This window comes from Brassica napus, chromosome A3 (genome assembly GCF_020379485.1).
Source record: "Brassica napus cultivar Da-Ae chromosome A3, Da-Ae, whole genome shotgun sequence".
Taxonomy (NCBI): Eukaryota; Viridiplantae; Streptophyta; class Magnoliopsida; order Brassicales; family Brassicaceae; genus Brassica; species Brassica napus.
In genome coordinates, this window is record NC_063436.1 from 764878 (window position 1) to 778630 (window position 13753).

The 13753-nt window shown below is 38.3% G+C and overlaps 4 protein-coding genes across 4 annotated transcripts; 3 read left to right on the plus strand and 1 right to left on the minus strand.

The window, feature by feature from the left end:
* The first annotated feature begins 2100 nt into the window (after positions 1-2100).
* LOC106428257 (cationic amino acid transporter 6, chloroplastic) lies at positions 2101-5321 on the plus strand. The gene is made up of 3 exons (XM_048768380.1): positions 2101-3176; positions 3275-3506; positions 4661-5321. The coding sequence occupies exons 1-3, from the start codon at positions 2208-2210 to the stop codon at positions 5209-5211; spliced, it is 1752 nt and encodes a 583-aa protein (XP_048624337.1). The 5' UTR covers positions 2101-2207; the 3' UTR covers positions 5212-5321.
* Positions 5322-8276: 2955 nt separating this feature from the next.
* LOC106428248 (40S ribosomal protein S17-2) lies at positions 8277-9254 on the plus strand. Its single transcript, XM_022710504.2, has 2 exons — positions 8277-8421; positions 8674-9254. The coding sequence occupies exon 2, from the start codon at positions 8696-8698 to the stop codon at positions 9101-9103; it is 408 nt and encodes a 135-aa protein (XP_022566225.1). The 5' UTR covers positions 8277-8421; positions 8674-8695; the 3' UTR covers positions 9104-9254.
* Positions 9255-9455: 201 nt separating this feature from the next.
* Positions 9456-11751, plus strand: LOC106382998 (pentatricopeptide repeat-containing protein At5g04780, mitochondrial-like). Its single transcript, XM_013823101.3, has one exon. It carries the CDS (start codon positions 9664-9666, stop codon positions 11722-11724), a length of 2061 nt encoding a protein of 686 aa, XP_013678555.2. The 5' UTR covers positions 9456-9663; the 3' UTR covers positions 11725-11751.
* On the minus strand, positions 11706-13341 carry LOC125592862. The gene is made up of 7 exons (XM_048768392.1): positions 13150-13341; positions 12968-13079; positions 12596-12679; positions 12466-12505; positions 12319-12387; positions 12098-12207; positions 11706-12008 (listed from the first exon to the last, which is right to left on the minus strand). Exons 1-7 carry the CDS (start codon positions 13175-13177, stop codon positions 11870-11872), a joined length of 582 nt encoding a protein of 193 aa, XP_048624349.1. The 5' UTR covers positions 13178-13341; the 3' UTR covers positions 11706-11869.
* Between the last annotated feature and the right edge of the window lie 412 nt (positions 13342-13753).

Here is a 13753-nt window from a genome sequence, read left to right on the forward strand (position 1 = left end):
GTTATATTGTTGTTTTGCTTGATCTTTTCCCTATTAATTATAAGTTTTCTGTGTTAGAAACTTGGAATTAATATCTATGTATCCTAGTGGTTTTTTATTTTTTTGCGGTCACTAGGATCAAATTGGCTTTTAGCAGATTGTGGTTTCAATTAAATTTGTAACCGAACTTTCATTTTCATAATGATATTTACAATTTAGCAAAAAAGGAGGTTCTTGAACTTCTTTCTGTTTAGATAGAGAATTGTTACATTACATTGCGTGATGCTCAAATGAAGATATATTCTTTAGTTGCTGAATAACAATTTAAATCCATATTATATATAATTTTATCAAACATTTCTTACACATTTGACATACAAAAAAATTTATGGTTAATTGTGTGCTTTCAGCTAGTTGCTACACTACAAAATAAAATAAAAACCTGTAACCCTACAAAACACAGAATGTTGTTATCTTCACTGTAAATTATAATGTTTGCTTGTTGTATGATAAGGTAAACATTTCTTATTTAAAATATTCATATTCATATATAGTTGTATTAATTTATAGGAGATGGGCAGGTCTGATATACAGTGTGTGAGAGACGTGATCGGATTGAGGCAAACTGAGTTTTGCATCTTATCTAAAATCAGATTTGACCATCCCACTCGCTGTATAAACCACTCCCCCTTATCTTGTGTTTTTATTGCGTTATCTCTTTACTCTTTTATTTAACCAAAAAAAATGTGGACTCGTGATTGGACTCCATGCGAATCATAGTGTTTTATTTTTTCGTCGAATTTAATGTGTATATGTGTGTGGTTGATGCGAATATGTGTCAACGTTGGTGATAGGCTAACACTCATTCTAATTATCCTTTATAGTGAAAAGGATAGGCTTCCAAGTAGATATTTCATATTTGTTTGGATAAGCTAGTGCAATGCGCGTCCAAAAAACGTCAATGCAATGAAATATGTATCCAGATATGAGTGTGATTGGATCTTGGAAGGGGCATGCATTTTGCCTAGCATATACAAAATCATTTTACAGTAACCTCATCAAGTATTTGATGGTGCCAGATGAGTCACATTCAGCTTTCATTGAAGCTAAAACTAAATGTAAAAATGATCTTGGACATTTTGTTAGTTGGTCTTGACAATCTTTGACTTGTGCTGACCTAACAGAAGTCACTTCATTAAAATAATCGCCTATTACATTATAGCAGGACTATTATAGTATGATATCCAAATTGTGATCAGTTGCCCAAAAAAAATCCAAATTGTGATATACAAAAGGTATTTGATATGAATATTCCTAGAAGATTGTAAGAGATGTTTAAAACCAACACAAAACGAAAAGGAAAAAAACTGATTTCCTCGATTTTGGGTCACGCTATATATGCTTTAAAACCTGTGTGCTTATCCATTTGTTTAAGAAACTGTTTCCCACGTGTCACATTCATTGCCACACGTGTGAACCTTCAAGACCTACATAGCCGTCAAAGGTAACGTCGTCGTTACCGTGTCTTACGTATATTCGGAAGTTAACGCCGTCTGATTTTGTTTCTTTTTAACGTCCGTTACGGTTTCATCGGGAACTAACAAAGAAGCTCTGAAGCAGAGTCGTTACGTTTCGAACAAGTGTAGTTGTTCAACTATATAGGTTCTTAATTGTATGTACATAAGTTAGTGCCAATTAATTAGCAATAACGTAATTACAAACTTTCAGTCTATAAACACATCAATTTTATCTTCTCACGTAATCTAATGGCATTAATTAAGATGCTACTTTTGGTAGATTATTTGTTCAATAAAAATTTATTTACAAGCAAAGCTAGTTCTGAAAGTCATACTATATACTTACCAAACTAGTTTAGGATTTGTACATGAATCTATAAAAGCATTAGCATAATTGGTAATATATAAAATTAATTGTGACCGAACCAAACAGATAAGGCATCTTGTAATTGTGCTTATTCAGACGATGCTTATGAGATTACTGTGAATAAGAACAATCTTCTTCTTAATAATAATATGGTAAATATTAAATTACCCTTAAACATGATCATTAATTACAGCAAAACGCCACTATCTTTTATCCTTATTCTTCTCCCTTTCAGTTTTCCATAATCTCTCTATTATATAACCAAGTCTTGTCTAAATCACTAAAATTCTCAGTCCTCCACAATCTGACCCGACCCGACCCGACCCGAATTCAAACCGGTGAAAATGGAGGTGCAGAGCAGCAACAATGGCGGACACTCTTCCTTCTCCAGCCTCCGCGTCTACCTTAACTCCCTCTCCTCCACGCCTTCCCGCTTAGCCCGCCGCGCCGTCTCCGTCTCCACCTCCTCCGACGAGATGAGCCGCGTCCGCGCCGTCTCCGGCGAGCACATGCGCCGTACGCTCCGGTGGTACGATCTCATTGGCCTCGGAATCGGCGGAATGGTCGGCGCCGGCGTCTTCGTCACCACCGGCCGCGCGAGCCGCCTCTACGCCGGCCCCTCGATCGTCGTCTCCTACGCCATCGCCGGCCTCTGCGCTCTCCTCTCCGCCTTCTGCTACACCGAGTTCGCCGTGCACCTCCCCGTCGCCGGCGGCGCCTTCAGCTACATCCGCATCACGTTCGGCGAGTTTCCGGCCTTCTTCACCGGAGCGAATCTCGTCCTGGACTACGTGATGTCGAACGCCGCCGTCTCGAGGAGCTTCACGGCGTACTTGGGAACCGCCTTCGGGATCTCGACTCACAAATGGCGCTTCGTCGTCTCTGCCCTCCCCGGCGGGTTCAACGAGATCGATCCCGTCGCCGTCGTCGTGGTCCTCGCGATCACCGTCATCATCTGCTGCAGCACGAGGGAGAGCTCGAAGGTGAACATGATCATGACGGCATTTCACATCGCGTTCATAGTGTTCGTGATCGTGATGGGGTTCTTGAGAGGAGACTCGAAGAATCTGACTTCTCCGGCGAAACCGGAGCATCCGTCGGGGTTTTTCCCGTTCGGAGCGGCGGGTGTTTTCAACGGAGCCGCCATGGTTTACCTGAGCTATATAGGATACGACGCCGTTTCGACCATGGCGGAAGAAGTGAAAAACCCGGTTAAGGACATACCGGTCGGTGTCTCCGGTTCAGTGGCCATCGTTACGGTTCTCTACTGCCTCATGGCCGTCTCCATGTCAATGCTCCTCCCATACGATCTGGTCCGTAATCATTTAAATGTTTATTTTATTTATGTTAAAGAAAAAACGGTACGTTGTTTGACTTTGGGGGTTGAAAACGGCGGACATGTGTAACGCAGATAGATCCGGAGGCGCCGTTTTCCGCGGCGTTCAGAGGATCCAACGGCTGGGAGTGGGTGACGAAAGTGGTGGGGATAGGAGCAAGCTTTGGGATCTTAACATCACTTTTGGTGGCCATGTTAGGTCAAGCTCGGTACATGTGTGTCATCGGACGGTCCAGAGTGGTCCCCGTTTGGTTCGCTAAGATTCATCACAGAACATCTACGCCAGTCAACGCCTCCTCTTTTCTTGGTACGTTTTTATTTTTTTGTTCTGTCGCATTCATTTTATATTATTACTGTCAAAAACAATGATGATGAATAATCAATATACTAGTAAAATTAGATTTTGTGCATTTTGGTCTATAAAGTGAGATAGAGGCAAGCAGTTAGGTTAGAAAGTGAAGCTAGAACCGTTTCAGTTGTTGTCATGATCTTTTTTTCTTCTCTCTTTGATTTGATGTTTTAACGTTTTCTCAAAGATCATACGATCCACGTGAGTGCATTATCTATACGTGTCCATTTCAAAAATATATTTCAAAATCAAAACTTTTGGACTCAACCATTTAAAAATCTTTCACCTATCGATCTTGATCGTGACAACATGTGTAGAAGGTATATTAGACGTAGGGACGTCATGGGTTTTGTGGTGTTTGGGTCTTACAACTTTAAGACAGAGAGAGCATCTGAGTACGATGGCTAGATGTCATGTTCACCATTGGTTTCTTTTGCTCTGTGTAAAGTTCTGAGCTTCCAAAAGATTCAGTCTTTCTCAACGGTCTTGATTGTGATATATTGCTTGGTGGGTCTTTTTGGTCTCTTTCGTGTTCCCTTAGTGTTAAAAACACATATTCCACTTTTGTTGGATAATTATAAGGAACTTCATCCATTGGCCGACTAATCATCATATCATTATAAAAACAAAAACCGTGAAGATATTTTTGAAAATGCATGGAAGACATATATTCGAAATATATTGGCAGTATCTCAATGGTTACATCTTAGTCATGACAATCAACATTTTACAATTATTGGTAGCCATAATCTAAGTTGATCAGAGCATTGTTGTGAGCCATACACTTTCTTTTATCCATATGATATATGCATAAACATTGGGTTTTTCTCATAAAGCTATTCACATTGTCACAAAGTGGATCATTATGATTTAGGGTCATAAGCGTCCAACCTTATCCTTACCAATTTTAGCATCCCACTAGCTCAAATTTGCTATATTGATCAAGAGCATTAACAATTTCTTTCTTACTATGGCAAAAGAGACAAAATACATTAAATCATTTCTCCCACTACTATCTTCAATTTGATTTTCAACTAGACTTTGTCGCCGGTGGAATAATCTATTGATCAGTTATTAATATTTGTTTAATTATTCTGTTCTTTTCATATCAGGCATTTTCACGGCGGTTCTTGCCCTCTTTACCGACCTTAACATCCTACTAAACCTAGTATCCATTGGAACCCTATTCGTCTTCTACATGGTCGCAAACGCTCTCATTTTCAAGCGTTATGTTCCAGTAGGACCCACCAAGCCATGGCCGACACTCACTTTTCTCACACTGTTCTCCACCATCTCTCTTGTCTTCACCCTCATCTGGCAACTTGCGCCACAAGGGAAGGTCAAGGCTTTCATGCTCGGTGCAAGTGCGGTGGTGGCTATAGCCATCGTGCTTATTTTCCATTATTTGGTCCCTCAGGCGAACAAACCTGAGTTATGGGGTGTCCCCTTCATGCCATGGACCCCGTGTGTGTCGATTTTCTTGAACATATTCTTGCTTGGTTCGTTGGACGCACCGTCGTATGTCCGGTTTGGGTTCTTCTCCGGTTTGATCGTGCTTGTGTATTTGTTTTATGGTGTTCATGCCAGCTCTGACGCTGAAGCGAATGGGTCTTTTGGTGTGAAAGAAGATGGACAAGTCTTGAAAGAACTAACTGAAGTGTGAATAAGTGAACATTATTTAGTTTGTTTCCTAAAAATTAGCTTATGTAATTAAACTCTCTATTTTCAAAAGGAGGGGGTTTTGAAATAATTAATGAAAGTTATTTAATCTAACTTTAGGGGAATTTGGACTCTTGATTGTTTCTGGCAGAGGGTGATTATTGAGAATATATATGTGACAGAATTATTATTTAACAGTTTTGGAAACTGATGTATATATTCCTGTCTGTGAGATTCTGTGAGGAAAATTAAAGTCCACTGCAAATATATTTTATTTTTCTTATGCAACATCTAAACATTTGGGTCGTTTTTTTTGTTAAAACATATTGTGTAACATTTGAGTAGTTAACAACACATTTAAACGTGTATTTTTTTCTAACTACACTAATCCGTTTATTTATATTAAATTACACCTATCCGATAAAGAAGATTGCGACATTTAAACATCAATCTTTATCAATCGTATAAGGCAGGATCTGGTATGAAATAGTTATGGCGTATTATATATGAATGAATATATGATACACTCCCTTAATAAATGGATACGTTAGCTAGACATAAGCCTCTCATGAATACGAGAGATGGCATACAATTGATAGCGAAGGGTCCCCATCTTTATCACGGGACACACATACGTGACTTTATCCGAAGCTTCAAGTCCAACAATATCACCTTTTTCTTTTTTATTTTTTCCACGATCACTTGTTACGAATTACTTAAGGATATAATACATTCTTTTTGTTATTTCTTTTTTTTGTTCTCATACACAATATTGATAGTTGATATACGTAGTTATTATGTTCTTAGCCTTTAATTATTCACTTACGAGGTCAGTGTGTTAGTGATCAATAACTTACCTTTTCGTACTGTTAAATATTCTCAAATGTAAAAGACTCTGTATACATGTCAATCAGTAATGTTCTTACATATCGAACCAAATAACATTTTTGATACCATTTCAAGTGTAATAATACATGTTACTTTAGCTTAAAGAACATTATTTCGTGTTAGCTAGGAACTTCAATATTAAATGGACGAAATATATTACATATTCTACAGTATTTCCTATACCCTTCATTGGCTACAAACCTAAGCATATGCTCAAAAAGTTTTGGTTTGTTAAATATGTTTTCATTTTAAGTTTAGTTAATACTTAAGTTCTGTATTTTCTAATCTTTTCTTGCAGAGGACTGTGTAAGTCAGGAGCGAATCTGTAAATCTTAATCGAATAATCAAATCAGTCCAATTATTCTTTTATTGAACACTCTCAATAATTACGTGAGCATTTTGGTTAATATAATATACATAATTACATTTATATATTTCTAAGTGGATGATATATATACTCGAATCTGAAATAAGTGTGTTTAAGTGGGAGACGACACTTGCTTACATTCCCTCTCTCGCTCTCTTTTTGGTGACTATATTCCTAGAGATAGGGACCATCCAAGAATAGCCCAATTTTTCAAGATTTTCAAATTTTTGGAAACTTTTTATTCATATTTTTTTATTATATTTTTGGATTTGTTTTCAGAAAATATTCTGCCAATAAGAAAGATTGATTCTATTGGCAATAACATATATTTAATCTCTTTCTAGAAACAACACTTTACTTAAGCCATGAGTTTCATTCCAGCACCAAAAGGGTTCATTAAAATCTAAGTGTGAGTGTTCTCTTTCGAATTTGCCTTTATCCTAATCACAAACCTTAATGTTGGATTCTACATTGGATTACCATTATTTTGATCCTTCGAGGATAACAACTACACCACTTTTTTCCTCTCCGACGGCCATGAAAAAGGTGTATAAAATATGGTTCGGATTTTTTTTTTTTTTTGTCATCTGTTGGATTAATATTAAAACGGGTGAAATGCAGTCGAATACACATAAGCCGGCAAGGAACACTTTCCTTCCAGAGCCAGAAGCCGGCAAAGATCGAAATCTTTCCAGAGCCATAAAAGATAACTACTAGACAACTACAAAGAAAAGATGACAACAAATTCTAAGATCAGCCAAAAGCCAAGATGTAAGAAAGAAAATATGGTTCGGATTTAGAATAAAGTATTGTAGTATTTTGAACAAAAAAAGGTATTGTATGTAGTATAAATTGAGACTAGCTAGACTTGTAAGATGCAATAGAGTAGATGAAAAAGCCTATAGCTTAATCATGATTCAATAGAGAATGGGACCACAAAAATGTCAACCTCTTTAAAACCACTCAAGACACAATCTAAGACAAGTTGTGCAGAAGCTAGTGAGTCCATTAGTCCATAGCTAGATATAGGTATAATCTAATTACTTTCACTTTTCTGTTGACATTTTCATTACGATTTTTCTCAACTTATCATAAGCTTTGACATTCGCTTTACGAATCATTGTGATCTTTATATTTGATAGCAAGTTGTTATATAGTCTCTCCAAAAAAAGACCGCAAGAGGAAAAATAGCTAGAAAGATTAGAGTTACGACTTTTGATTAGATTCTCCTTAAACAGGGAAGTTCTTTGCAACTTGCAATACCTTCCACATATTTATCATCCAAAAAGTAAAATTAAAGTTACAAAACATTCCATTCCATGATGTGTAAATCTTGTCCTCAACTTGGTCTTAGACATTATTCAACGTTCCTAATCATACAATATGGATTCGCAGATTTTATATGTCTATTCTTTCACCAATTGTATTAGATCAGCAAACCACATCAATTATTTTTTTTAACCAAACAAATCGAAGTAGAATAAGATACATAAACCATACTTAATAACAATATCTATTAACACTTTGACTTTAACTGATAGCTTCACTGATTATCTTAGCATAATACAAGAAATTACACTCCCTTGAATTGTTTTTTTTGACCAAAGTAGCCTAAATTTTTGTTTACGTGGTAGATCTTTGTTCTTTCAAGAAACAAAGTCATCGAACTAAAGGAAAGACAACTCTAATATTACACTTTGATTTTTTTTTACTAAACTTCAGTATCATAAGCCTACAAAATTGAGAAAAGAGGATTTTAACCTTTGGGCTGATGGGCCTCATCTAAGCATTATTAAATTAGACCTAGCCCCAAAATAATACGAGGCTGATCCTGATGATAGAGCCCGTAAGCTGAATAAAAAAACCAAACCCTAAAGAGGGAACCTTATTTATAAGCAAAGGGCAAAGCCTCACTTCCGTCTCTTCTTCATTTTTGCCGCAGCTTCATCTTCCTAGCAGGTACGCTCTTGTTAACCTTATAATAGAGAAACACATAGGAACCAAAAGCTCTCGTCCTGTGAAACGTGTAGAATGTTAGTCTTAGGTTTTGCTAGTAGATTCGTCAATGGCTTAGATTTTGATAATAAGTTCATTGTTCATATGTTGATTGATGTGTGTTGATGCGTTGTTAGTATCATACCATAATGGTGAAAATTTAAGACATTACTACTTCAATGTGTTCTTGCTAAGACATGAGTTTTCTCTTACCAGGTAAGTTTCAGACAACTTAAAGATGGGGCGTGTCCGAACCAAGACCGTGAAGAAATCATCTCGCCAAGTCATCGAGAAGTACTACTCTCGCATGACACTCGACTTCCACACCAACAAGAAGATCCTCGAAGAAGTCGCCATCATCCCTTCGAAGCGTCTCCGCAACAAGATCGCTGGATTCTCCACCCACTTGATGAAGCGTATCCAGAAGGGACCGGTCCGTGGCATCTCTCTCAAGCTTCAAGAGGAAGAGCGCGAGCGCCGCATGGACTTTGTCCCCGACGAGTCTGCTATCAAGACCGATGTGATCAAGGTCGACAAGGAGACTCTGGAGATGCTTGCTTCCCTTGGCATGTCTGACACTAGTGGCATCTCTGAAGTCGAGCCACAGGCTGCACCTACTTTCAGCAGGCCACCAAGAAGGTTCTGAGGAGGTTGTTGTTATTATTATCAGTCGAATCAAAAGAGAAATCTTTAGACTTGCTGTTCTTGAAATGTTTATTGTTTCTTTTGATTCGAGATTTATGTCCTAAACTGAAAGTTACACTCTTTTTCTATTCCATGGTTTTATGTTTTGACGATCTTTTCTCTTATGATACCAGAAACTTATTTGTTTCTCATAAACTGATTCAATTTCTTAGATTGAAATTAAAAGTCAGTTAAATTAATTTTAGACAAATTTCATACTTTTTAATATTATAGGGTATTTAAGGGATTGAACTCCTTTTATATTTTAGTGAGTAATTAAAATTTTATTTTCACCAAAAATCAGTATCACATCTTAGATAGGTCTGGGTATATTTCTCAAATCGGAGTTCTGAACCGGCACCGATCCGAATATAATGAAATATCTGATTGGGTATGTTTTCATTTATGTTTTGGATACCAAACCGAATCTGATCAGAGTTTTATAAATACTCGATCTGTATCAATTTTTATATATCCGAAATATCAGAGATTCGAGATACCCGATCCGAACCGATTATTCGAATGTGCATGCCTAGAAGTTTTCAACTTAGTGGGCTAATAGGGTCTCAGCTTAACATTATCGATTTAAAATTAGGCCGTATAAATAATGGGGCTGATCTTAGGTCCATACTGGATAAAAGATTAAACACCTTTGTACTCCTCGGTCTCAAACTAAGGAAGAACCTACTTGTGTTCACGATGAACTTCTTGAGACAATGCAGAATCTTACCCAGAAGAATCCATGCGTGTTCTCTTTCTCGAAATCTCTCTGTATTGGTTACCTATGAGCAGGATGATTGTTCACTAGAACGATATAACAATGAGTTTTGGAATCGTAACGTGGTTCAAGCTTCGGACTTTATCGAAATTCTGCAGCTTTGTGCTAGAAATGGAAACGTTCTTGAAGCCAAAGCTTGCCACGGGAAGATTATCCGTCTTGAGATGCATGAAGATGTCATTACTCTGTCGAATGTTCTTATCAACTCTTATTCCAAATGTGGCTTTGCTGAGCTTGCACGCAAAGTGTTCGATGGAATGCGTGAGAGAAGCTTGGTTTCTTGGAACACCATGATTGGTTTGTATACACGGAACAAAATGGAGTTAGAAGCATTGAATATGTTCTCGGAGATGCGGAAAGAAGGAGTTGAGTTTAGCGAGTTCACGATCTCGAGCGTTCTTTCCGCTTGTAGTGGAGTGAACTGCGGTGCCTTGGAATGCAAGCAACTGCACTGTTTGTCACTCAAAGCGTGTCTCGACACGCACGTGTACGTTGGAACTGCTTTGCTTGATCTCTACGCAAAGTGCGGGATGATGAAGGACTCAGTGCAGGTTTTCGAGTTTATGCAGGAGAAAAGCTCAGTAACATGGAGTTCAATGGTAGCAGGTTATGTACAGAACAAACGTTACGAAGAGGCTTTGCTTCTCTACCGTCGAGGTCAGAGGATGAGCCTAGAGAAGAATCAGTTCACGTTATCTTCGGTAATCTGCGCTTGCTCGAATCTGGCGGCTTTAATAGAAGGGAAACAGATGCATGCTGTTATATATAAGACCGGGTATGCTTCTAATGTCTTTGTGGCATCCTCTGTTGTTGATATGTATGCTAAATGCGGAGGCTTGAGAGAGTCTTACATCATCTTCTCTGAAGTGGGAGAGAAGAATATTGAGCTTTGGAACACGATTATCTCCGGGTTTGCGAAGCACGCTCGTCCAAAGGAAGTGATGATCTTGTTTGAGAAGATGCAGCAAGATGGGATGCGACCGAACGAGGTTACTTTTAGCTCCTTGTTATCTGTTTGTGCTCATACGGGTTTGGTGGAGGAAGGAAGGAGGTTTTTCAGATTCATGAGAAGTAAGTACGGTGTATCTCCGAATGTGGTTCATTACTCTTGTATGGTTGATGTTCTTGGTCGTGCTGGGCTACTGTCTGAAGCGTATGAGTTGATAAAGTCTATTCCTTTTGATCCCACTGCTTCCATATGGGGCTCTCTTCTTGCTTCTTGTCGAGTCTACAAGAATCTGGAGCTGGCAGAGGTTGCAGCTGAGAAACTGTTCAGTTTAGAGCCAGAGAATGCGGGTAATCACGTCTTGCTATCCAACATATACGCAGCAAACAATCACTGGGAGGACATTGTTAAATCAAGAAAGCTTCTCAGAGACAGCGAAGTGAAGAAAGTGAGAGGGAAAAGTTGGATTGAGATCAAGGACAAGGTCCACGTTTTCAGCGTTGGAGAGAGCGGTCATCCGAGAATCCGCGAGATCTGTTTGAAGCTAGACAGTCTGGTGATCGAATTGAGGAAGTTTGGATATAAACCAAGAGTAGAACATGAGCTGCACGACGTGGAGGAGAGGAAGAAAGAGGAGCTTCTGATGCAGCACAGCGAGAAGCTAGCTTTGGTTTTTGGTATAATGTGTTTGCCAGAGGGCTCTAGTGTTAGGATCATGAAGAACCTGAGGATCTGTGTGGACTGTCATGAGTTCATGAAGGCTGCATCGATGGCTACAGGAAGATTAATCATTGTTAGAGATGTTAATAGGTTTCACCATTTCAGTGATGGTCAATGTTCTTGTGGAGAATTTTGGTGACTAATATAACCAAACACACGTTTAACATATTACATATATAAAACAAAACCGAAACCAAACCAAACCAAACAGATAGAAGGAGTGTTTTGAGGAGCCTAGACACTATATAATATAACTGTTTCTGTTCCCCATGAATCTTCTTTATTCAGTGTGAGTCAGGATCTTTACCAAAACCCATCATGGCATGAGTAGCTAGCATCATGCCTCTACGACCCATCTCCATAAACCGACCGACTAATGGGAAGCTAACCGTGTCTCTGTTCCTCAGAGGTTTTTTGTCCCACCTTGTAACATCATTTACACAACAATCAAGTTTAAATGAAATGACACAAAGTATATAGAGAAAAGGGATGTGGAGTTTATTAGTTATTACCAGTCTTCGTGTCGGACAATCTTCCCGTTCTCAACAGAGAGTTTAATGAGAGAGATCATATCTATGTCCTTTCCCATGATCTTGTAGTGTTGTTTGTTGTCGATTAGTATCTGTTTTGTTTCCCCATAAGTTGTTTGTTTTGGTTAGATAGTGAAAAGCTTACCCTTAAAGATCAGATTATAGTAGTAACGAGGAGTAGGCTAAAACAAGATGATTCTAACCTCTTTCTTCCCTGGTGCGATATCACTTTCTTGAACCTGGTATTCAACTATCTTCGACTCACCAAACACCTGTAAGGAAAATATGATGTGGGATTGAGTCTTTGGACGATGGAGATAGTTCCATCAACATAAATGAGATTTGTATACCTTAGCTAATGAGTAAAATGCTGATTTGATTTGCTTCACCCTGAAAAGCAAGCCATGGGTAGAGAACACTGATCATTTCAAAGCTGAGTAAAGAATATGGACTTGTAAGTTTGATGAGCACATTACACACCCTTGAGCATGTGTTAAAGGGTCCTCAAAAGAAGCATTTGGCGCGTACATGTCAAAGTCGTTGGCTTTTGCACATGCCCCATACCTGAAAGAAACAATCCCACAACTTGCGTTTAAGACAATCAGAATCAAATTCAATACACAAACTCAAGTTCATACAGTGATATATGTTTTATATGGAAATCAAACTTGTGATCTGCACTGTAATCAAATACAATGTGACTTGAGATGCAAGAAACAAGTATGATCAATGATTAATCGCAGTCATGCCTTAAAACTTACAACCACTATAATCAAGTGGACAACCCAATAATAACATCAGAATCTGAACAAAATCGATTTAAAAAAAAAAACATGGGGGGGGGGGGCTAACAAGTTGAGGATATGAGGCATGATTGTATCAGCGCAACGAGTCTGTTTGAATTCACAAGCTCCTTTTCCCTCGCATTCCCTTGCCGGATCTGTCACCGCCGCTCCAGTCTCACCTAACAGAAACAAAACAGAGGATCATTGTTCATCGGTAATCAGATCCATGAGGAAGATAATTGAACGAACCTGGACTCGGATTATCGTCTTTCCCCATTGATGCGTTTCAGAGATTGTTGAAAGATTGAATTACGAAACCGAAGCGAGGGAACTAGCTAGTGACATCTGCAACGGATCGGTGGTGGATTATCGTCCACGTGGCGAAATCATCTCCATATGTGTGCTTTTGCTTTGACCGTAGATTATTCCGACCGAGAAAAATCATTTCAACTTATATATATATGAATATGGTAAACTTTCATGAGTTTCTTTTAATTATTTCAAATAAAATTAAAAAAATCTTCTAATTTTTTTTTTTAAAAACCTTTAAATTTCTAATTTATAAAAGATTTAAGAATAAAATAACTAAATTTCACCGATTCCATCGTTTCTTACTCCTTGCCCATTACCTAATCTCTACCTAAATCATCTTGATGCATTATTGGTGTGACACACGCTTTCTCTCCATGCTTCGATATCACTTTCTTCGACTTCACGAATCTTTCATTTATAACTAAGAGCCACTGCTACTATTAAGACAGTTCCTTCTCCCCCTCATTATGCAATAAAAGCATAAGACATTTCCTTCTCCCCCCCCTCATTATTATGCTATAAAAGCATATCACCACAATTT

Excerpts from the sequence above, each read along its gene's own strand:
- LOC106428257 (XM_048768380.1), top strand. The coding sequence starts at position 2,208 with ATGGAGGTGCAGAGCAGCAACAATGGCGGACACTCTTCCTTCTCCAGC. Across the intron at positions 3,177-3,274 it reads TGCTCCTCCCATACGATCTG|ATAGATCCGGAGGCGCCGTT; the intron begins GTCCGTAATCAT and ends TGTGTAACGCAG. Across the intron at positions 3,507-4,660 it reads CAACGCCTCCTCTTTTCTTG|GCATTTTCACGGCGGTTCTT; the intron begins GTACGTTTTTAT and ends TTTTCATATCAG.
- LOC106428248 (XM_022710504.2), top strand. The coding sequence starts at position 8,696 with ATGGGGCGTGTCCGAACCAAGACCGTGAAGAAATCATCTCGCCAAGTC.
- LOC106382998 (XM_013823101.3), top strand. The coding sequence starts at position 9,664 with ATGTGCATGCCTAGAAGTTTTCAACTTAGTGGGCTAATAGGGTCTCAG.
- LOC125592862 (XM_048768392.1), bottom strand. The coding sequence starts at position 13,177 with ATGGGGAAAGACGATAATCCGAGTCCAG. Across the intron at positions 12,506-12,595 it reads CCTTTAACACATGCTCAAGG|GGTGAAGCAAATCAAATCAG; the intron begins GTGTGTAATGTG and ends CTTGCTTTTCAG. Across the intron at positions 12,388-12,465 it reads CATTTTACTCATTAGCTAAG|GTGTTTGGTGAGTCGAAGAT; the intron begins GTATACAAATCT and ends TTTTCCTTACAG.